Genomic DNA, 22,116 nt, shown 5'->3' with positions numbered 1-22,116 from the left:
CCAGAATGCTGGGATGACAGGAATGTGCCACCACACCCAGCTGAAACTTTTTAAAATTGAGAAAACTGTTTAATTTAAATTATTGGACTGAAATCAGAGTAATCCTTTTTATGTTATAGATGCGGCAACTCCTATGAGCTATGAAAATTGACATTAATGTCATTCTTAAATGCAATTTTGATTTTCTAATCAGTTGATTGACACTTAGAGATGGCTCAAACAGAGATGGCAGTGTCCTATTGCTCCTTCAAAGATGATTCCAAGGACTTAAACTTAATAATGTTATTAATTTGAACTACTGATTTCTTATGATCTTGAACAACAAACAGCTAGATTCCCTGTCTAATCTCTGTGAAATCAATCATAAGCAAACACTTTGTTATATGCTAATGCTTTTTCAAAATGTTTTAATCTTTAAAATGTGATTAATTTTCTCCATTATAGATGTATGTCTCCAACGGCAAAAATAAAACTAAATTAATTCAAGTTATCTATTTGAAAATTTAAAATGAACATTAACTGCAAGACTCATAGAAACTGGACGTTAATTCTTCTTGAGGAGTAAGAGTGAGATTAATATAATACGTAATATTTATACTCATTTATGGAAGAATATGTTTTTAAAACATTATGACAATGGAATTTTAATCCAAATTTAACTTTTCTAAGTCTATCATACTATTGCCACTTGAGATCTTTGCTAGTGAAATCCCTTGGATTATACCTGAGTATAAACTATCACTTAGCTTTCAGAAATTAGAACAAGACTCTGACCCTTGTATATATTTTGTTAAATCCATATTGTTTATTTAATCCCACGTACTTAAAAATTGTCATCATGCTACTTCTCCTACTCCTGGAGGCTGGGTTTTATTTGGGAGGGGGGTGCTACAATGGCCCATTCTTGGAAACAACATTTAAAATCCAGCAAGGCACATGCCAGCTAGGCTTTAAAGTGGAGCCAGCCCTGGAAACTATTTTCAACCCATCTTGTTTTCATCCTTTCACTCTGAGGTGGTTCTGCTGAGAGTGTGATGGGAAAATGGATGGAGTGAGACACAGGGTTTGGTAAGAGTCCTGCAACTCTCAAATTCTGAGAATGGAATGCATGCCTGGGGTCAGTCCAGCTGCAGACCATAGCTAGTGATGCTAATGCCTCTGAGAAGCTCTTCATGGAGTTTCCCAAGGGTGGCATCCGGGCACCTGGGACCTGGCCTTGTTAGTGATAGCCACACAGGGCCGTAAGGCTCAGCTGGTCGTCACTGGGCGAAGAAGGGTCTGGGTCACTGTAGATCTGAGTCAGGGCCAAGCTCAGAATTTCTTTCTTTTCTTTGTAAAATCGCAGTTCTTGGCCTGCTTTCCTGGCTTCCTCCAACTGCCTCAGGGCCATTCGTAGCTCTTGGGAGAGAATTCCAGGTGATTCCCGCTCCTTCATGATCCAGTCCAGGGCCATGTGGCTGCGCATCTTTTCATCCAGGGAATACTGGGAATAATAGGAGATGACTTCCTGGGGGCCAAGAAACAAAAGTTCAGCGTCAGGAAAGGGCAACAATGGCAACTGTGCACGTGGCCTCCTGTGCCACCACCACCAAGCCTCTGACGTTCACAGACTCTAACCAAGTCCCACTGACAGTTTTAATGGAAAGGATGGGCAAAGCAAGTCACCCCAGGTTGAGTCAAAACATACCACTGTTAATGAGAATGATGTTCACAGAAACACTGCAGGGTGTCTCCAGAAAACACAAACTTTTCTTTGAAAATATATTCTTTTTCTTCCCTCAGTACCAGGAATTGAACTCAGGACCTACCTTGTGCTTAAGAGGCAGGCATGGTACCACTGAACTAATAAGTGCTCTGAATATTATACCATTTTTTTTTTTTGGTACCGGGGATCAAACTCGGGTTTGCAGCAGGCAGCGAAACCACTGAGCTAAATCCCCGGCCCATTATACCATTTATTTATGGGACTCTTCTGCCTAGCATTATTTCCTCTGACAGATAGAAAAAGGGAAATATCCAAGGAGGGGAATTAGAGCAAAATGGGTTTGGTCGCTCCTATTGTAGAAAGCGGAAAATCTTTAGTCAAGGGGGACTTCAGAACAAGACTTAGAAATGAGGAATGTCAACTTCCTAGATGCTGTGTTGTTAGCATCAGGAAGATGATAGTCCAAATGGCTTACCATAACTACAGAAATGACTTTAAAATATATTATGGAATGTAGACATTATCATTATTGGTATCATTATGATACTTTCACCACACATTGTCTTTTACTTTTGCCAAAAATTAAAAATTAGCCATAACTTTTATTTCTTCTATGAAAAATTGTCACTACATCATACTGTCATATATAGGTTTGATCATGTGGAGTGGATGGATTGTTTATTTTTATTTTTAAGAACATATGGTATTTATTTATGACCTTAACAAATTAAAACCAATCATGGAAAAGTGTTTATAACCAATCCAGCATATTTCAAAGCCTTTTTGTAAAATCAAAGGAAAGAAAAAAAATAGTCAAAGCCATTGTTAGCTACTCACTTCTTTTCCATCTTTGACATTTTGAAAGCCAGGCTTTCCATGCAAAGAACAACTTACAACTCCAGGGACTGCAATGAATGGAAAAAACTCTTTCATCTGCCCTCATCCTGCTGACTAATAGAGGCTTTGTTCCTCACACAAATTCCTGTTAAGAAATTCTCAAAAATAAACTACTGTCTTCAAACTGGTGGGTTTAGAGAAGTCAAATCTTGGAAGACAGCAGGTGAAACCATTAAATATGCAGGAAAGATTTTCATTTACTATTAAAAAGTAGGGAAGGGTGTTCCCCATAAGTACCATGGAAATAGGGAGACCCTGTCTCTCAAAAATAAGAAAAACTTCTAAGTCAAAAAACTGAGGTGATTAAATTCCACCTTGTCCAACTTCAGATCATTTCTGTTGCCCACTGGGGACTTTTGATGCAGTGGGAAATATTTGCCCATCTTCAGGGAGCAGGTTTCAGAATCAGTGCATTCTCAGCTTTCTTCCTCCTCTTAATGACTGCCCTCTTCTGCATTCAGCACAAGTGTTTACATGCGTCCCATGCCAATATTCTGAGTGTATATACTTGGTCAGTTCCACATTCAACTGCTCTGTACGTGTAGTTCTTCATTTGCCCTCTGCTCTCAAGATGTAAGCACATTTACATAGAGAAATGCCCCAATTAAAGACATCATTTTAGGAAGATGATGAATCATTTGCTTAGTTCCTACAGCACCAACCTGGTCTAAATGGAAAATCTCACCTGTCGAGAACACTTTGTTTCACGGAGAGCTTTTAGACTTCCATTCCAGTGCAGTAGCTGGAAAATAGTCATCAGCTCCTGTAAAACACAAATACCTGTCATTAGTTGTTTTTTTTTTTGTTGTTTTTTTTTTTGCTTAAATTCTTTTATTGGTACATTTGGTGCTTGTACCTGTACATGATGTATCTTGGTTCTTATTTTTTTCCCCATTACCTGTGCGCCCTTCACCCCCTCCACCCTTCCCTATTTACATAGATTTCGTTTCCTTTTTTTTTCTTTTCTCATAATTTTTCCTTTCCATTCTTCCCTTTCCCCATCTCCTCCCACCACCCCTACCCCTTTGGACCTTTTCCTATTTCAAAGTGTCAGTTATTAGTTATTAATCCTTTTAGTCCTTATTTACACTCTCAGTTTCTCACACTAGAGAAACTATTCGGTATTTATACATGTGTGTCTTATTTATTTCACTTAAGAGTATGGCCTCAATATGCATCCATTTAGCAATAAATGACTCTAGTTTCTCGTTCTTTATGGCTGAGTAGTACTCCATTTTATAGAAATAACACATCTTCTTTATCCAGTTTCCAGTTGATGGGCATTTGGGCTGTTTCCAAGCTTTAGCTATTATAAACTGTGCCGCAATAAACGTGGGTAGACATATATCTCTGTGGTATGATTCTTTTAATTTTTTTGGGAAAATACCCAGCAGGGGAAGAGCTGGGTCAAATGGGACTTCCAGCCCTAGTTGTTTGAGGTATCTCCATACTGATTTCCACAGTGGTTGCACCAGTCTGCACTCCCGCCAACAATGGAGAAGGGTTCCTTTCTCTCCACATCCCTGCCAGCATTTGTTACCTGTCGTTAATTTTGAAGAAGAAACGTATGTCACTTAAGGCTTCAGCAAGGCAGAACTCTGATCCCCAAATATATCAGGCAAACAAAAAGTACTCTTTGGGATGTTTTGCAAAGTCTCCTAGAGAATGTATCCTCCAGTCCCTTGCTATATCTGTACTTGTATAATGAAATGACAAAAATTTGCAAGTTACTTTTCAGTATTAAAAATGCATACTCTAGTAATTGTGCACCCAAGAGGTCATCTAAATATACTAGCACATCTGAGAATAATGTACAGGCAAGGCTATACATTGTATCACTTTTTGAAACTGCCAGAAATAATACATCCACAGTACTAAATACTTTGCATATACAAATGCTGATACTACTCTTTGGGTTCTAATATAAAGAACTGTATGATGTTGAAACACAAACAAAGTATATAACAGTGCATACTTTGTGCTACTCTTTGATCTAAACAGAAGAGAAGGCCTTTATACACATATTTGCTTGTAAATGTCTAGGATAATTCTGTAATAGGGCCAGAGTAGCTCAGGTGTGCTTAGAATGCATGCGGTCTTGAGTTAAATCAAATCCCCAGCACCAAAACCAAACCAAACAAATAAACAAAAAAATAAAAAACAAGCAAAAAGAATATGACAACATTTATTGTTTCTAGGGATAAAAAAATGTATGCCCGGAGGTCAGAGGTAAGAGGAATTCCTTCTGCTTTTTAAGGTTTGTTTTGCTGGGGATCAAACCCAGACTCCTGTAGATGCCAAAGAAGAGCAAGTGCTCTATCACTGGGCTACACCTCCTGCTCCCTCTGATGATCTTTTAGATAACTTTTTGAACTTTCAAGTATGTGACTACATTGCATATTAAAGGAAAAACTTTAAGCTTTAAAAATTTAAGCCCAATATACATATGTAAATATTTTAAAATAAAATTTATAGGAAGTCATGGTTTGGACTCAGCTCCTGCACAGACCAAATCAAAATAGAGTCACGCATGCTAATGTTCCATAAAAGTAAGGTGAAACTAAGTTGCTTATCTGACCTTCCCAAAAATGAGGAGAATGAGAACGGCACAGAAAAAACCCAGTCAAATCCCTGGTGTTAGCCATTATGCTAAAGAAGTCCCCTTTGCTTTAACCTTAATAAGAAAGTAACTTTTTATTCTGTTTCTGCTTTCTTCAGCCCTTTTCTGCCTATAAATCCAACCCTCTTTGCTCAGCTTATTGGAACATTCATTTTATTTTATGGGATGAAGTCATCCCTGATTCTACAATCGCAAATAAAAGCCAACTCATTCTCTAAATTTGTTATAATTTCATCTTTGACGATATAAAACATATAAATGGACAAACCACAGAAACCGTAAACTTATAAATTCAGTCAAAAAGAATGCCTTAAAATGTGGACAATAGGTTATATTGCCATTAAGTATATCGCTGCTTTCCACATCTAATGGCATTGAGCATAGCAGCAATCCTATGGGCTCAATTTTTCCTTTTCCTGCCTGAGATCAAGGGCAAGCCAAGATGTGGCAACCTAGCAGAGATTTTTATTTTCCTGATGTGATTAGAGCTAGCAATGTTCCGCTGAATTTATCTTAAGTTTCACATATAGAGGAATTGTCTTTAACTTAAAATTTTTTTTTATTTTAGTGAGTACCTACTTGTGGTACATAGTTACATTCATCATGGGGAGCTGGCACATGTACATAACGCCCTCTCCCTCTCCCCTCATTCCCTCTCCCTGCATCTCTAGGTTCCCTTCCCATTTGCAAAAGATCTATCTCCCTGTCTACTATTTTTTTTGTCTTTCTTTGTTTTTGTCAGAAAAACATCTATTAAGGATTAATAATAGCATAACCACAACCACATAATTATTGGAAAATAACTCAGTATAATTAAGGAGCTTCCTGTTCATGAAATAGTTATGAAAATTTAACATTTAGATAGTATCCTACTGTCTATCCCAAAAGCTGACTTTTATTTAACTATCTTTACCTCTGCTTGTCCAGGAAAGGGTTTTCATTAGGAAAATCAGATGATACATAGTCTTAAATTAAAGGCATCTTAAAATTATCTAATAAAGTATAAAGCTATAAGATCATCATAGAAGCAAGCAGTATTATCCTCCTGTCTAACACTGCCATACAATCTATCTCTTTTTTTTTTTTTTTTGGTACCGGGGATCGAACTCTGGTCCTTGAGCTTGTGAGGCAGGCGGCGGAACCACTGAGCTAAATCCCCAGCCCCTCACTGCCATACAATCAAGTGCTTTTCTTCCTCTCCACCTGAAATCAAGTTTAGTGCTTTGTCTACTGCACAACAAGCACCCCAGGAACCCAAAGAGTTCTCAGTAAAAGTAAAATCAATTGTTTCCATTAATTAAAATACAACATGAATTTCAGCTGAGTTGCTCCTTCTGCCCCAGGCAGAGACCTCACTGTCTGCCCAGGGGCCTGGGTCTAATGCCCAGGGAAGCCACCCTCTCATGGATCCTATTCTCCCTGACCTGTCCAGGTTTTCACTTCATCACTTCGAGATATAATACGGAAGAGTGGGAAAGCTTTGTTCCTTAAACTGAACCTTGCCTAATTAAGCTCTCACCACTGTGCTCTCAATCTTTCCATCAAAGTAGCCCCGTGGCTCAGGAGGGTAAATTCACGCCACCCTTCCCACCACACCCCCAAACCTACCCACGGAACATTCTGTAGCCAGAACAAGACCTATGATGCAATTGGAGGGCCAATATTTGCAACTAAGAAATTTCTTTGGGTTTCATGTTTTGTAAGGATGTTATGTTCTCTTTGTATGGCCCGTCTTTTTTAAAAAGAAGATAAATACCCCATTCCTCCCCTTGATTTCCCCTCCAAAATTTTTATGGAAAGCTTGCGTGCGTGCGTGCATGCCTGTTTGTTTTGTGGTTCTGGAGATTGATCCCAGAGCCTTGCGCATGCTAGGCAAGCCCTCTCCTACTGAGCAACTCCTCCAGTCCCGATGTGAAGTTGACAGCTGTGTTTATAACGTGGGTCCCAGTACCCATCCTGGCATTGTTGGAGGATCTCTGTGGCCTACTGGAGAAAAAGCCTATTGTTAACAGAGCTATTAATTCCATCCGTTGGCAGTTGTTGCCTTAAAAATGTACTCTTGCTCCTTCAAGATCTTCTGGACTTATTCTTTTTCTACTCCCTACATCTAGTACTGGGGATTGAACCCAGAGCCTTTATATTGAGCTACCTCCCTGACCCCTTTTATTTATTTATTATTTTTATTTTGACACAGGGTTTCGATAAGTCATTAGATGCCCAGGCTGGGCTTGAACTTGTGAGTTTCCTGCCTTAGCCTTCCAGCGTGCTAGAAGTACAGGCAGCCTATGCCTGTTGAAACACTACCAGCTGCCCCTTCCAGTTGAACTGCTGCCATTCCCCCGAAATTCCCAGAAGACTTTAGAATCTGTAGTTATACTGTGAATAGAATTGGAATCTTTGTCATCCCCCTTGACAAACTTCATCTTTACAGAATTCCCCAAAAGGACTTGATTGTTGTTGTGTTCAGGACAAGGGCCATTGGCTCCCTGCCTCTGATGGTCTAAATCACTATCCCACCAAAAAGCAGCGTTTTCTCTGCAGCCACACAACTGCTTCCCCCTCAGAGTGGCTCTGGTTTCTAAAATTCTATAGGGAAGACAACCTCCTTCTCATCCTCTTAAGTTATATTGTGATCTAGATGTTGTCCTACTCGGAGGGATCTCAAAGCACTTTACATCATCATTACATAAAGTACATATTTCCATGTACTTCCACGTACTTCTGGTCCCATTTCTTTATTTCCCTTCACAAAACCAAGTTCACTATCTTCAAACTGTCCCAAAGCTGTCTGAGCTCACGGCCAGCCCCAGCGAGTCCTTGCGTCATGGCAGACGGGCACAGGGCGGGCCCTGGATGAGGGACCACTCCCTTCTTTCACCGTCAGCCCTGCGGCCTAGATTTATCATCTCGCGTTCTCCCTGGAGAGCCCGCAGTGCAGTCCCGGTGCCGCTGTTGGCGTTGTGGGTGGACCCAGGAGCCTGGTGGGCAGGGAGGAAAGGTGTCAGTCAGCCGAACTGGGCGGTGCCTGCACCATTAGGGGCTTTTATTGGCCTTGTTTATCAGGAATTTTTTGCCTTCATTTTGAGTTATTAAACTATTGTATTATATTGTCTATCTCGATCCCTGAGTTGTTCAGCGTCCCTTTCAATTTTGTGCCAGAAACAAGTGACCGACTACCCGGGCTGGGGCTGTGGCTATATAGTTTGAGCCCTTTTGCTGGGTCGGTCTCAGGGCCAACTCTGTGTCAGGACCGTGAGGTCGGTGAGTAAACGCTGAACTTGGTTTACTACTCCACAGTACTGAAATTCTTAATACTGTATTTTTTCCAGTGCTTGAAATTGAACCTAGGGCCTTGACATTACACTACTTCCCAATCCCAGCCATTATTTATTTTTTAGGTTCTTTAAAGTTTTATTTTGCTGTTGTTTCGTTTTGTTTTTTGAGACAGGGTCTTGCTAAATCACTCAGTTGTGCAGAGTGGGCTCAAACTTGGGAGCTTCCTGCCTCAGCCTCCCAGAGAGCTGGAATTATAGGCATGCACCACCAAGGTCAGCTCTGAACAGCTTTGGAACAAAGGCTTCTGCGTTTTTATTTTACACCAAGCTCCATAAAATACACAGCTGGTTCTGTCTGATCAGCAAAGTAAATTTAAAATTGAATGGAAAATAAAATTGCAGTTGCAGTTCTCATTCCGCAGCTTTCCGGGTTTATTTTGTCATTCACTCCATTTAAACTGGCAACAACCAGGCTCTGTCCTCAGGCTCCGCCCCTCATTGCCTCCTGTGAGACAGTGTTTGGCTTTTCAGCTATTTTGTAGGCTGAAAATGCTCGCTGCTTCTTCTCTGGAACTTTGTCTGAGAGACTGGCTTGGTTCTGTGATTCATCAGAAATAAGAAAAACAAACACTGTAAATGGAGAACTTGAAAAACAGGTGGGCACCATCTCCCCACCCAAGAGAATGGATCTAAAAGGAAATTTGTTTATGGAATGAGGTTTTAAAAGGTGACCTGGAGAATTTAGCAAAGATGTAAATAAACAACTCTTTCTTGGATTGCATTAGGCTTCAGAATAAATATATTAACCAGCTTCAGTCAAAGCCTGCCTAGAATCTGACCTTGACAAGACCCAGCTCTGGTTGCTGCTCCCGTCCCTCCCCCAAACAGCAGGCAGTTATCTCTGCAGCGGGGCTACCTCAAAGCAGCAGCTGGACTTCCCGCCCACGACGCAAAGGTAAGCAGAGGCCCTATCTCGTTTCCTCCCCAGCCAGCTGTAGGACCCCCTTCCGTGCAAGCCTGAGGGCCGTCAGGATACACCACCCTGCTTTTCTACGAAATAGTATCCATCCCTAGACACAAACACACGCCCACGACCCCCCAAGGGCACCAAACTGCTGCGCCTGTGCAGAGCCCCCCTCCCCCGGGGTCTGGTCCGCTCCCAGTAGGTGCAGACATCTACTGATGCGTTTAGTCCCGGCCCTGCAGGCGGAAGGAGGGAGAAGCCCGGTGCTCCTGAAACCCCGTGTTGAGTTGCTGACGTCTCGCCTGCAGTTTGAGGGCTTGGATTTTTCCCTGCCTTTACATCTTTTCCTTCCTTGGTCCCCATCTGAAACCCAGCGTCCTTTATGAGAACGTATGAGGCATTTCTACGTATGATTCAAATTGTTATTTCACATTCATAAATACCTTACCACACAGAGAACACACAGCCCAAAGCAAAATGCTTAAACTATGACTAAGATGAGCTTGAGTAGAGCCTTTCATAGTTCTTGGAAGGGATTTTAGTAACACTTTATAATTATTATTAATTACTCTCACCTTATTCATCTTTGGCAGACTAACTCAATCACATTCAAAAATCATTTTTTCCTGATAATAGCTACTAAGTCACATACAAGCAACTGTGTAGTGGGCCAGGCAGGGATTAGTCATTGTGTCATAAAAGCAGTACAATATTCTTTTGATGGGATTTAAAGGGAAGAAGTAAAATAAATGATTTTCTTCCTAGTGGGAAGGAAAGATGACGTTCTCTGCTTTGTAAGGGTCACATTATTTAATCCTATAAGTGAGCATTGTTTTATCTATTTTATAGATAGGAAACCAATCTCAGAATGGGCAAGCTCACAGGTGGCAAGTGAGGGACAGGATTCACACATAGCTCAGCTGATTTTGAAATATGTGTTTTCTTTTGTGCCATTTGCCTCCCTCGAAATACATAGAACAATGATGCTTAGCCTCTGTGGGGCATTTATCATATGGCAGGCACTGGTGAGGCCCACGATGGCAAACCTTTTAGAGCTTTCAATGATACAAGCAGCCTATGCGTGCCATAGGTTTGCCACCACTGGCCCAGGCTCTTCTCATAGTGCCCCATGAATTCTCACCCTGGCACCAGGAAGTACTGATTTACATACAAACAAGGAAGCAGATTCAGAGGTCAGGAACAGAGGCTAAAACCAGCCAGTCCACTCCAGAGCCTGGGCCAGAACCACTGAGCTACACATGGCCTTATCCACTCCAGAGACTGGGGCCTAGGGATCAGGACACTTTGTGAGCCAAGACAGCCTGTATCAGAGGTCTGTGAGTTCATCTCCACCTACTGAGAAAATTAGATGATCTAGATGTAGATCAAGATACAAAATGGAGAAAGCATTTTGCTTCAATCATATGGAGAAGGAATAAAGAAAAATACCAGTTTTTGAAAAATGAGCAGAAAGGACACATGTATATGAGAAATGGCTATGCCATTGGTCAGGAAAAGGTCTGAATGCATGAAGGCATTTGAAAGCTGGTGGCTTCAGACCTCAACTGCAGCACCATGGTAAATTATACCATGACAGTATATTCATGGGGATTTAGCTCAGTGATGCTGCTGCCTGCCTCACAAGCACAAGGTCCTGAGTTCAATCCCCGGTTGAAAAAAAAAAAAAAGAAACGCTATTAAATATATTCATGTTCATGAGACTTTATATCTCTAGTTTTTTTCTTGGATTTAACTATAATCTCTGGTTACTTCTTGGAATCTAACTAAGAAAATACAATCACTGGGCTAAAGACTTTTGTTTATAATATTACACATTGATTTCTACCAATATAGCATGTTTTTGGATGTTCATCTGCATTCAAATTTAGTTAGAGGGACACACATTTCCTACCCAGTGACTTCTACATTTTCCTCTACTCAACCTAATGGAGGATAAGAGTGAGATGGCAATGCCCAGGACTGAACACTGGCTCTGCCATTTGCTAAGCTATGACAAACTTCTTTCAGTAATAACATGCAATGTATCTAAAAGTGTACCTTGAGATAATATACTTGTCTTATGTGTTATATGTGACTTTTGCCTATTCGAGTGATTGTTAATCAGTATAAATGGTAATTAACTTTATAAGAACTTATAAGATAAATAAATGAATCTGATGCTGGAAAGCAAAACCACTAACATGGGAATTTCATAAAATCTAACTCACATGGTTGTTGTGTTAAATTATGATAAAACATGTTAAATGCTAAGCATCATGCCAAAGGAGCCATCTAATAAGCACTAGCTATTAATATTACTGTTATTCATGTAATTAGTGACTTTGCAAATACAGTTGAACCTCCGCTTGCCCATGGGGATATTCTCTGATAAATCCATTATAAGTTAGAAGTATCATTAAGTCAGAAATGGACTAAAGGAAAGAAGGGAAAGGAAAAATTATGAGAAAAGAAAAAAAATGGAAATGAAATCTATGTAAACAGGGAAGGGTGGAGGGGCGTGAAGGGCGCACAGGTACTGGGGGAAAATATAAGAACTAAGATACATCATGTACGGGTACAAGCACCCAGTGATAAATGTAAACTGTTTTGTTTTGGGGTTTTCTTTGGTACCGAGGATCGAACTCGGGTCCTTGCGCTTGCGCAGCAGACAGCGAAACCACTGAGCTAAATCCCCGGCCTGGGTTTTTTTTTGTTTTTATAAATGTAAACTATTGTATACCTAAAATGTACCAATAAAAGAATTAAAAAAAAAAAGAAATGGGCTCAATACATCTAACTACCTGAACATCACAGTTCAGTCTAGTCTACCTTAAACATATTCAAACACTTACATTTCCCTGAAGTTGGACAAAATCACCTAACACAAAGCCTATTTTATAATAAAGTGTTGTATACCTCATACAAGAGTACTGAAATAGAAAAACAGAATGGTTCTATAAGTGTGCTTTCTCACCATCATAAATCTGGGGTCAACTGTGATAGGTAATGTAGCTTCTCAGCTGTTATCATTCATCAGCAGAGCATGGGAAAGGATTACAGTTGCTATTTTTATTTTTTTGGTTGATGATAAGCGGAAGCAGATCTTGTTTAATAGAAGCATCAGAACTGAAAGAGTATTGTTCAATGAATACTGTGGAAACCTTCACTATGACTTCTAAAAATTAAGAACCAGGTGGTCACGACTGTTTGATTTGGTTGTACTGAAAAATTAAAGTGTTATGGTGTCATAAGACTGGAGTTTCTCCTCACTTGTTTCTTAGACTTAAGTACTGTACTTCCATTCATAATAGCAAAGATTGTGTCCTGTCCCATCTGCTGCTTTTATTTTATTGTATTATATTTTATTTTAGGTGCTAGGGATTGAACCCAGGGCTTTTATTTTTTAAAATTTTGAGACAAGACCTCACTAAATTTCTAAATTTCCCAGGCTGGGCTGGAACCTGCAATCCTTCTGCCTCAGCTTCCCAGAATGCTGAGATGACGAGCTTGTGCCAGCAGCACACCCAGCTTTGTTTTATTTTTCTGAAAGGTGGCAAAAATGGGGTTGCTGTGCTGGATTCTAGGAGGGTTGAATTAAAAAGTATATTGTTGGAATAGAAGTCAGTTTCTAAATTAGGTAACCAGATAAACATATAGCCGGAAGCCAGGTACCTGAAACTCCAGCATGGTCTTCCCCATATTTGACTCCAGCATGTAGTGATAGGCGCCGATGCTCGTGCTGGGATCATCCGCATCATCTAAAGTGCCCTTGAGAAGGACAGCAGAAGAAAGTGTTACTAATATTTTCTGTGAGTGGTCAAGGATTAATCCTGTGGCCATAGCATGTCTTCCACTGCTGGCCTAACCTTAATGGTGTTCACGCTACAATTAAGTCTCCGGTTGATTTGGGGTAAAATTCTTAATCTCACCATGACTCAGAGTAAAGAGGATCTCATAATCAATTTGAATCTAGCTTTTGACTGGAATGTTCATTGAGCATATACTTGCTGATAGAATTACTATTCCCGATCAGAAATTCCTGTTTTCACTGCACAGGGTTTTTGGTGATGATGGTCTTAGGGCTAACTGAAATCTTAAACACTGATTGTGCTCTAATTTCAATGATACACAGGCAAAATTATGGACATGGAAAAAAGACTCCAGTTGTACTGGCCACTTATATTTTATCTTTTCATAATATGGGTGATGTTTGGACTGGAGACATAGATTTTGGTTATATATTTTTTCCACTCTTGGACCACCATGCTGGATTAACTAATGGTTAACTTGGAACGCCCAGCTGAACTGAGTCAGTGTGGCTCTGGGCGTGGAAGACCCACCTGAAGATTGTTGCCAAAATGACAAAAAAGGACAACGGGAGGGGAAGATTGGATGCTATTGATTTTCCCAGAGAAGCTTGTTTCAGCTGGTTTTTCTGATATGAATTCCCCTGTTCTCATGGTCAGAGGAGCTCAGGTCCTCACTGTCACCCGGGATGGCTGATGTTCTCGTCAGGGGAGCTCTGGTCTTCGCCTTGAGCGTCACTGCCTGGCTCCAGTGCAGATCCCTCAGCCTGGTGGCACAGATCCTGCACCCCGCTGGCACAGGCTTTCTAGTTTCCACCACTGGCCTTTGGGCCTTCCCAGTACAGATCCTGCATATGGACTTGCATGAGACATTTCTAGGGGCTGTAGGTCTCCAGCTGGATTAACAGAGGATCCAGGCCCTCAGCTGGATTCTTTGGGTCTCCAGCGTGTGGATAGATATCTTGCACTCCTCTGCATTTGACTTTTTGGATGAATATTATAAAATAATCCTATAAATTATGTGGCCTGTATTAAACCCTGACTACAACAACCACTTCATCTTTAGAAAGCAAGGTGGGTGTGTGTGTGTGTGTGTGTGTGTGATGGGTAGATGTGAATTCCCTTTCAGTTTGGTTGTGGGGAGCAATGCAAGAAGCTACCATAAGCTCTGGAATGGCATCTGGGTTTCCTTCACTATCCCATGGCCTCGGATTCCTGGGAAGGTGGGCCGTGGCGATCCTGTGAGACTGAACAAACAACTGGCAGCATCAAATAGCAGCAAATTTATAGCTTTTGAATGCAATAACATTAACACACTGCTGCTGAAATATTTATGTTGGCTTTTTAAATATCCCAGAGGAAATCCACCCAGAAGCTTGCAAGCCATACATATTCTCTTTCCTTAGAAATTTCCATGAAAAAAATGATAAATTACATTTACACTGAGGGCCCTTCCCTGTTCCTGAGTAAATTCCACACTTATATAAATCAGGCATCATTTTCCTAACTTCTCTTCCTCAAAGGCACTTGAAATTTACAGGGCCGGAAAATAAAGGCTTCCTTTCATCCACAGACCAGATACAGAGCAGAGCTCCCTGCCTGCCCTGCTAGGTCAATGCCTCCTTTCCCAGCCCCTTCCCAATCTCTCCTGGAAGTGATAAGAGCGTTTATGAGGAGAGGGTCATGATAGTCAGATGATGGCTCCTTCATTATCAGCAGCTCTGCCAGAAAGACAGAGTTTTCCAGTTTTACTAAGAGAAACAGGAAGGGAGAATGTCAGATAGGGTGTATCCATGCTAAGGGCAGGCCAGAGGCAGCTACTCCTCTGGTAATGCCGAATCTCTCCCCTTGAGCATGTACAGGGCAACACCTGTCATGGGTGGGGGCCCCAGCCTTCCTTTGTGGCTTGTAGTTTGGAAGTATTGAGTTATTGGACAAATAATCCAGGATTGCTGGCATGCTGAAAAAAATGTTCTATTTAAATTTCTAACATGAGGCTTTTTGCTTTTAAAGTACTTTGTTTTTAATTGTGTCCATTATGGAAATTTTCAAAGCTCTCTGAAAGAAGTAAATTGATACTAACTATGATTATTCTAATAGCTAACACAAATCAGGCTGAAATAAAGAGTCAGTGCTTCCTTAAAAACATAGATTGTATACTGGGTAATTGGCACTTTCAGTAAGTACCTCAAATAATTTTTATGATTAGTTGAGTTCAGGATAAATGGAGCTAGTTTACCACTAGATTAAAGCATCATTCAATTGTTTGCATTCTTAGGCCCTAAAAGAATCAACACTCCTCAAAAGGCAGACATTCAAATAAACAAATCAAGATGGATCAAATTATCTACCTCAATTTAAAGCTTGATTAATTGTCATCCAGGGAAGTGAAGAATATTACTGAGGTGTAGAGAGAGTGGGGAACAAGTTCCAGTTTTATGATTTCAAATCAAGTATTCTTTTTTGCTGAAAACTGATGACTTAACAGGGCAAAAATACAGCCCATATGTTTTTAAGTTCAGAATTTGCTCACTGCATCATCTATCAAGGCTCCAATGCCTCAGTGTTCGCAGCACAGCCCGCTCCTCCCCCATTGTGGGTACTCACGCTGGTGGAGGCCACCGCTTCCTGAACACTTTCCATAATGAATTCCTTGGTGATCCTGCGTGAGGGGAGTTCATTGAAGAGGGAGTTGATTAGGGCCACTTTGGCTGCATCCCGTCTGGCCTCAGCTCTACTTAAGCAGCACTTGAGAAGGAAGGAGAGAAGGAGTCACTAAAGGATTCCGCCTTTTGCCCTTTCAACCCTGCATCAATGGGTCCCTGGACATTTCCAGTTATGCATTTATTGACAGCACCTATTCTTTCAGACCCGTTGGTAATCTCCCCGAAGTTCATGCAGATTTTCTCTCAGCTGTAGAGACCATGCAAATGTCTTGTTATTTTCAGTTGCTCTTTGTCTTATTTCACAGTCATGGATCAAAGGCTTTGCATACTATAATAATAAAAATAATAATGGCTACTGTTGTATGCTAGGTTATTTACATTCATTATCGAGGCCATCCTAAAATCTTTATTTCAGAGAAAAAAATAAGAAAAAAAAACACAAGTAAACTGAGATACTTATAAGAGTAATTACTTACATTATGATAATATACAATGTTATATAATAACATATAATATAACTTAATTAGAACAATAAAACTTAAGAGTTTGAAGTCAGACTCCTAGGATCCAAGTTCCAGCTAAGGTATTTACTAGCTTTAAGACCTTGACCAAGTTAGTCAATTCGTGCCTCAATTTCTTCCTTTGTAAAATATGAATAATAAAAGGGTTGAGATTAAGATAGAGGTAACAGAGACAAAGCACCAAGATTACCTGTACCTGGTACCCTCTCAATGAACATACCTGTCTTACGAATTTTTGCCTCCAGGTGAGGGCAGTGTTGCTGCTGTCTACTCTTTTTGCTTTTCCAGCACATAATCCTCACCTTCCTTCTAGTAGCATTTATCTGATTATTTTGAGATTATCTTTCTACTTTGCAGGTAGTCCATGAAGTTTGGGTAGGATACACTGCATTTGGCTGTCTCAGAGTTAGACACTGTGACTAATAACTAGTTAAAAAATTTTCAGTGTTCCCCAATATATCATCTCTCCATACTCCTAGCCTGTCTTCCAGCTGTTCACACGAGTCTGCATGACATAGACTAATTTTTTCTGTCCCCTCTGTTTCTTTTTCTAAGAGCTAACTATTCCCATTCTTCAAGTTCTCATTGGTTTGCATCTGTGGGACCCAGTGAGGGATGCAGCCTCCGAGAACTGGGATGTCCTTGGGGCCCACACCTTCTAGGGGGCCCATGGTATAATGGCTTCTCTCTTATAGGCACCTTTGAACCCAGGCTGTAGACTCTAAGACTCCTAGTGAGAAAAAAGTCCCCAAAAGAGACCCCCAGGCCTGGATCCCCCATTGGATGAGCCAGGACACCCTGGCTCCACCACTGAGTGGCTGGGAGACCTGGGCCACCTGAACACTGGGGCCTAATTTTCTCATGCAAGGATCCTACTGCCTAAAATGCACGATTCTCAGGTTATCTTGGCAACAAATATGAAAGAAGAAGAAGAGTAACCAAGAATTACACTTCGTTTTGCGATTTCTCCACTTCAAGAGCTCTAGATCACCAACAGGAAGCAGCAAAGCCCTCTGTTTGCTTTCAGGACATCCCCAACCCCACCCCATCGCCCTACATTGGCCCTCTCTGTCTTGCCCCAGGAAGACTCCGAACATGAGCCTCTATGTCCTCCAGAGGCTGCCTCTCCTCCCCATCTCCACAAACCTAGCTTGAGATCCAGGTCTCCTGTGATTTCCTCCCTGAACAATGAAAGGCAGAAGGAACTGCTTTAGGTGATAACACAGTGCTCATATACTTTTGTTTGTTTTTTTGTTTGTTTTGGTCTTGAGACAGGATCTCACATGTATTCCATGCTAGCTTTGAACTCACTATATAACACAGTCTGGCCTCAAACCTGTTGCAGTCTTCTGACGCAGCCTCCTGAGTGCTGGGATTACAGGTGTGCACCACCATTCCTGGCTTTGTAGTTCTTTATAGTTTGGATCTTGAATGCCTGCCAAAGGCCTGTGTGTTGAAGGCTTGGTCCCCAGCCTGTGGCGCTATTGGGACATAGTGGAACCCTAAGGAAGTATGATCTAGTGGAAGGAAGGAAGGTCACTGAGGACGTGTCTCTGAAGGATAAGTTAGGGTCCCAGATTCCCAGATATCTCTCTCTCTTTCTCTCTCTCTCTCTCTCTTTTCCTGGCAGCCATGAGGTGAGTGGCTTTGCTCTGCTGTATGCTTCCCACACGCTATCCTGCCTCATCACAGGCCCAAAAGTAGCAGATCTAATTGACCATGGACTTAACCCTCTGAAACCAGGACCAAAATAAACTTTTCCTCCCTCTAAATTGATTCTCTTAAGTATTTTATCACAGCAACAAAAAACTGACCAACACAAGCCTAAGTGAAAAATAGAGCTGAAGTTCTAAAATGCATGTAAGGAGAGCAGTTTGGGGCTTCTCTCTTTGGTGTTGACTGACAAGCAAGAAGGCTTTGGGCACAGCTTTAGGCAACAAGACAATTCAAAGTTTAGACTTTGGCAAGGTTTGGGCCACGTGTATTAAGCCAGACAGGGTCTGGACAGATGGTTTGCTTTTGTTGTGAGCTTGGCTGAGAATTCACAGGATGTTGAATGCTGAGTCAGAAGCCCTTCACCGAAGCTTGGATATCACCTCTTTTGGGAAGTTTTCCCTGATCATTCTCAATGCCAGGGTGCAAGGACGATGTCCACGAGGGGCAGTGACCATGCTGCAGTGTCACTGCTAGAGTTCTGGCCTCCCTTTCATTTCCAGGTTGTGAGTCCCCCTAAGGGCAAAGTTAATATCCCCTGCCCCGATGATATAGTTTATTGAATGAATAACTGAAAGCAGCCAAGGAAACTCAGAAACAAGTGACTAAAGCACCAAATAAAATGTTCAAGAGATTTTCTTAAAGAGAATGAAATATATATACTTCTTATTTTTTTAAAAAAAGGTCCTATTTCAATATACCTTATATGGTATATGTACCCCAGGAACATGAGTATATCAAAACCTGGATTTCAGAGGGATAACTAGCTATAATGTTTAGACTCTCTGATGTGATCATCTTTGCCTATGTCGGGTACATTTTTATTCTTTGGAAAAATCGTTAAAAAGCAAACAAAGTTTTTGCAAGTATTACCTGACATCTGTAACAGCAGCTCATTTTAATAGCAATTTAGCTTCACAAAATCTACAAGAGAGCTATTGCGGTTTTGGAATGTAGAGAATTAGATTCAGACTAGGGCACTCTTAAACAGCTATCTATCTAAATAACAGCAATTTAAACCATCTTTGATAGACAGGCCTAGTAAACACTGCTTAGATAAAAGAAACTATCTTTTTTAAATAAGACCAGCTAAGCACTAGATCAAAGGTACCACATACATTTACAACCAAAAGGCACTGCTTCAGACATCAAAGTGCAGCCAGGCCAGAGAACACAAAGGGCCTTTACCCAGAATGCATGGAAAAGGACTACTGAGACTCAATCAGTATCAAGGTATTAAAGCAGACACATGTCTTTACTTATATTTTGTTTCAGGGTACAGGATATTTCCTTAAAACAGGGGAGAAAGTGTACCAATTAATAAGTACATAAAATAACTTCTGAGTCATCAAAGGGCTTTTCTTGCTATTGTTTTATATTTCTGCAAGACAAGTACTTTTCAGGAATGTTTTAAGACCCATAAGCACCAGTACTTGGGCAAGAAATTTAGCTCACATCAGCCGCCAAGGTGTAGCTAAATCAGAGTGCAGAGACTGCTGTAAGAACAGGCAGTTAGAGTTACCATCAAACAGTGGGAAACACTGTAAGAAAATAAAATATGGCAAGTGACAGGACATTTTATTGGTGTCCAAACCAGCCTGCAAAGACATCAGTTGGGGAGCGAGTGAAGTATGATGTTGTTTCAAAGCAACTTCCTGCTGGAATTAGGCTTCCCCTGTTGTATGGTTAATTCCTGCTATTTTTTTCTTTTAGCCAGGCCCCATCATAAATACAGATCTGTAAACTATGCCTTACCCACTAACCATTCTTACTTGTTAATATAGAAAGACAACTTCTGTCCTTTGCACTTTGTGAAAGTGCCGAGCTGGAATATTTAGTAGGCAAGATTTTACCAAAGTCAGCTGTGGATTTCTCAGGCATGTGAAGACACATGCTTTCCAAGTGGCCAGAAGACCCCACTGAGACATTCGTCTTGGTGTTCAGATGCCTTTCATTTACTGGTAGATTATAAACATTATAATCATTTCAAAGTCTCCAGACTAATCTAAAATTAAAGCAAAAAAAGAAAAAAAAGGAAGACAGAAAAAAGAAATAAGAGCAACCGTGGCATTTCTTGGGAAAGCTATTTAAAGGCAGGGGTAGCCAGCCTGCAAGATGTCCCCAGTAATCCCTCTGCCTGGAGTTCACATCCTCCTGTGTCCTTTATACACTGGACCGGGTTTGGTCTGCATGGCCAGTGGAACATGGTGGTTCTCATTTATAAAAGATCTTGTGGCTTCCATCTTGGCCCTGCTCTCCTTTCTCTCTTTGATCACTTGTTTGAAGAAAAGTCAGCTGCCATGTCACGAGCAGCCCCATGGAAAGGCAAACAAGACAAGGAACAAGCCTTCTGCCACAGCCTCCTGAGTGAGATTAGAAGCTGATAATCCAGACTGGATCAAGCATTCAGATGACTGCATCTCCCAAAGACAGTTTGACTGCAACCTCAAGGAGACTCTGGGCCAGAACTGCTCAACTAAGTTTCTTCTTCCAGATTCCCAACCCTCAGGGTGCGTGAGACAGTAAATGTTTGTAGGTTTTCAGGTAATTTGTTATGCAGCAGTTGGTAACTTACAAAGTCTGTGCTCACCACAGGTTATTGAGAATTCTTTTAGCATACCCTTGGGGGAGAGCTCATTAATAGGAATCTTCATTGCTGACACTATGTGCTTGATGCTCCACGAAGCACTTTATGTTTATTGTCATGTTTCATTATTACAATGATCCTATGAGGCTGGTTTTGTTGTTATCCTTATTTTGCAGTTGTGGAAACAGAGGCTTAAAGAAGTTACACACCTCAAGGTCATGCAATTTAAAAAGTGAACAAAACAAGATTCAGACCCAAGTCTGTCTGACATGAGAGTTCAGATTTTAATTACTATGTTATTTTGCTCTTCATACAAATGGTCACGCAGTTTGAAATAGAAAGGATATATAATTTGCTAAGGGCACATAGAATTCCCTAAATCAGTATAATACTTCAGACAAAGCTGCAACTTTGATATTTTGTGGGTTATTTGGACATAAGATTCCAAAAGTGTCTCCTTCTATCCCCACATGACAAACTTGACTTCATTCAGAAGAAAAGGCCAAGGAGGATGCACATGCTGTCACAATAAACTGTGCTCACTGAGGGAAATGTGCCAATGAGTACATTAATAGCTTCCTCCTTCCTATTGTTTTCCTTTTCATGCTCTCCTGGACTGTAGGCAGAAGGAAAATAGAGCAAGAAGGGCCAACTATGACTATACCAGGGATGAAATGTCATCTCCAGGAGGAAATGTTCCCTTCTGGCTGGATATGACCTCTTGGTTAAATATGGAGCCAAGAGCTTTGGGATTCTACTATACAGGGCTGCTCAACAATTTTAAGAAGTTACCAAACACAAGAGTAGAAATCATTTATATTAAGCTGGCCGAGCTCTACGCAATAAGAACCAGCCCCCATGCCCCCCAAGGCCCAGCTCATTCTGGCTTTATTTTGTAGTTGAGATCATCAATAATCCACTGGGAGCCCACAGGGGTCCCTATGAAATCCTATGAGGATTTCTACCAAGCCAGGGCCAGAAATGGAGAGCATAGATCAAAAGCTTTAGTGTTCATGATGCAATCTCCTGGGAACTTGTTAAACGTGTGTACACTCAGATCCATCCTGACCTACGGAATCAGAATCTCTTCAGATGGGTTGTGGGGAGGGGATCTGCATTTAATAAGCAGGGGATTCTGAAGCACCTAGGACTACTCTATGAGGAACGTTGTTCCAGCCTCCGTCTTATTTCTAATAGGAAGGGGTGGAAGCAGGTTTTGTGGCGTGTGAGGCTTACATAATTTGGGAAACCTTACTTAAGAAAAACAATATAAAATTACAAGTGAAAAACAGTTGCAAGAAGCCTGTGCTGAAGCTTCTTTATGTTCATGGTAAATCCACCTCTGCTAACATTAAAAGGCTA

The 22,116-nt window shown here is 41.0% G+C and overlaps 1 protein-coding gene and 1 long non-coding RNA gene across 3 annotated transcripts in view; one reads left to right on the top strand and one right to left on the bottom strand.

Moving 5' to 3' along the window:
* The window catches only part of LOC110348514 (uncharacterized), a 70,303-nt gene that overhangs the window by 11,812 nt on the left and 36,375 nt on the right, over nt 1-22,116 (top strand). Inside the window, exon 1 of one of the 2 annotated variants that reach the window (XR_002393818.2) lies at nt 6,321-9,452. The exons of the other annotated variant lie outside the window; for it this stretch is intronic. This is a non-coding gene — a long non-coding RNA (uncharacterized LOC110348514). Of the gene's footprint in view, nt 1-6,320; nt 9,453-22,116 lie in introns of those variants that run through there. 2 annotated transcript variants of the gene reach the window in all.
* Lix1 (limb and CNS expressed 1) overlaps nt 786-22,116 on the bottom strand; it is a 49,530-nt gene continuing 28,199 nt past the window's right edge. Inside the window, exons 3-6 of the mRNA XM_004841725.3 lie at nt 15,875-16,015; nt 13,134-13,229; nt 3,288-3,365; nt 786-1,507 (exon numbers count right to left, since the gene is read on the bottom strand). Coding sequence (XP_004841782.1) covers nt 1,220-1,507; nt 3,288-3,365; nt 13,134-13,229; nt 15,875-16,015 — 603 coding nt within the window. The 3' untranslated portion in view covers nt 786-1,219. The remainder of the gene's footprint in view (nt 1,508-3,287; nt 3,366-13,133; nt 13,230-15,874; nt 16,016-22,116) is intronic.

The sequence above is a fragment of the Heterocephalus glaber genome, unplaced genomic scaffold, assembly GCF_053883595.1.
Source record: "Heterocephalus glaber isolate CG9 unplaced genomic scaffold, H.glaber_assembly_v1.0 deba00001465, whole genome shotgun sequence".
NCBI classification, from domain to species: domain Eukaryota; kingdom Metazoa; phylum Chordata; class Mammalia; order Rodentia; family Bathyergidae; genus Heterocephalus; species Heterocephalus glaber.
The sequence above is the reverse complement of the archived record's forward strand: the minus strand, read 5'-3'. Positions and strand labels throughout refer to the sequence as shown.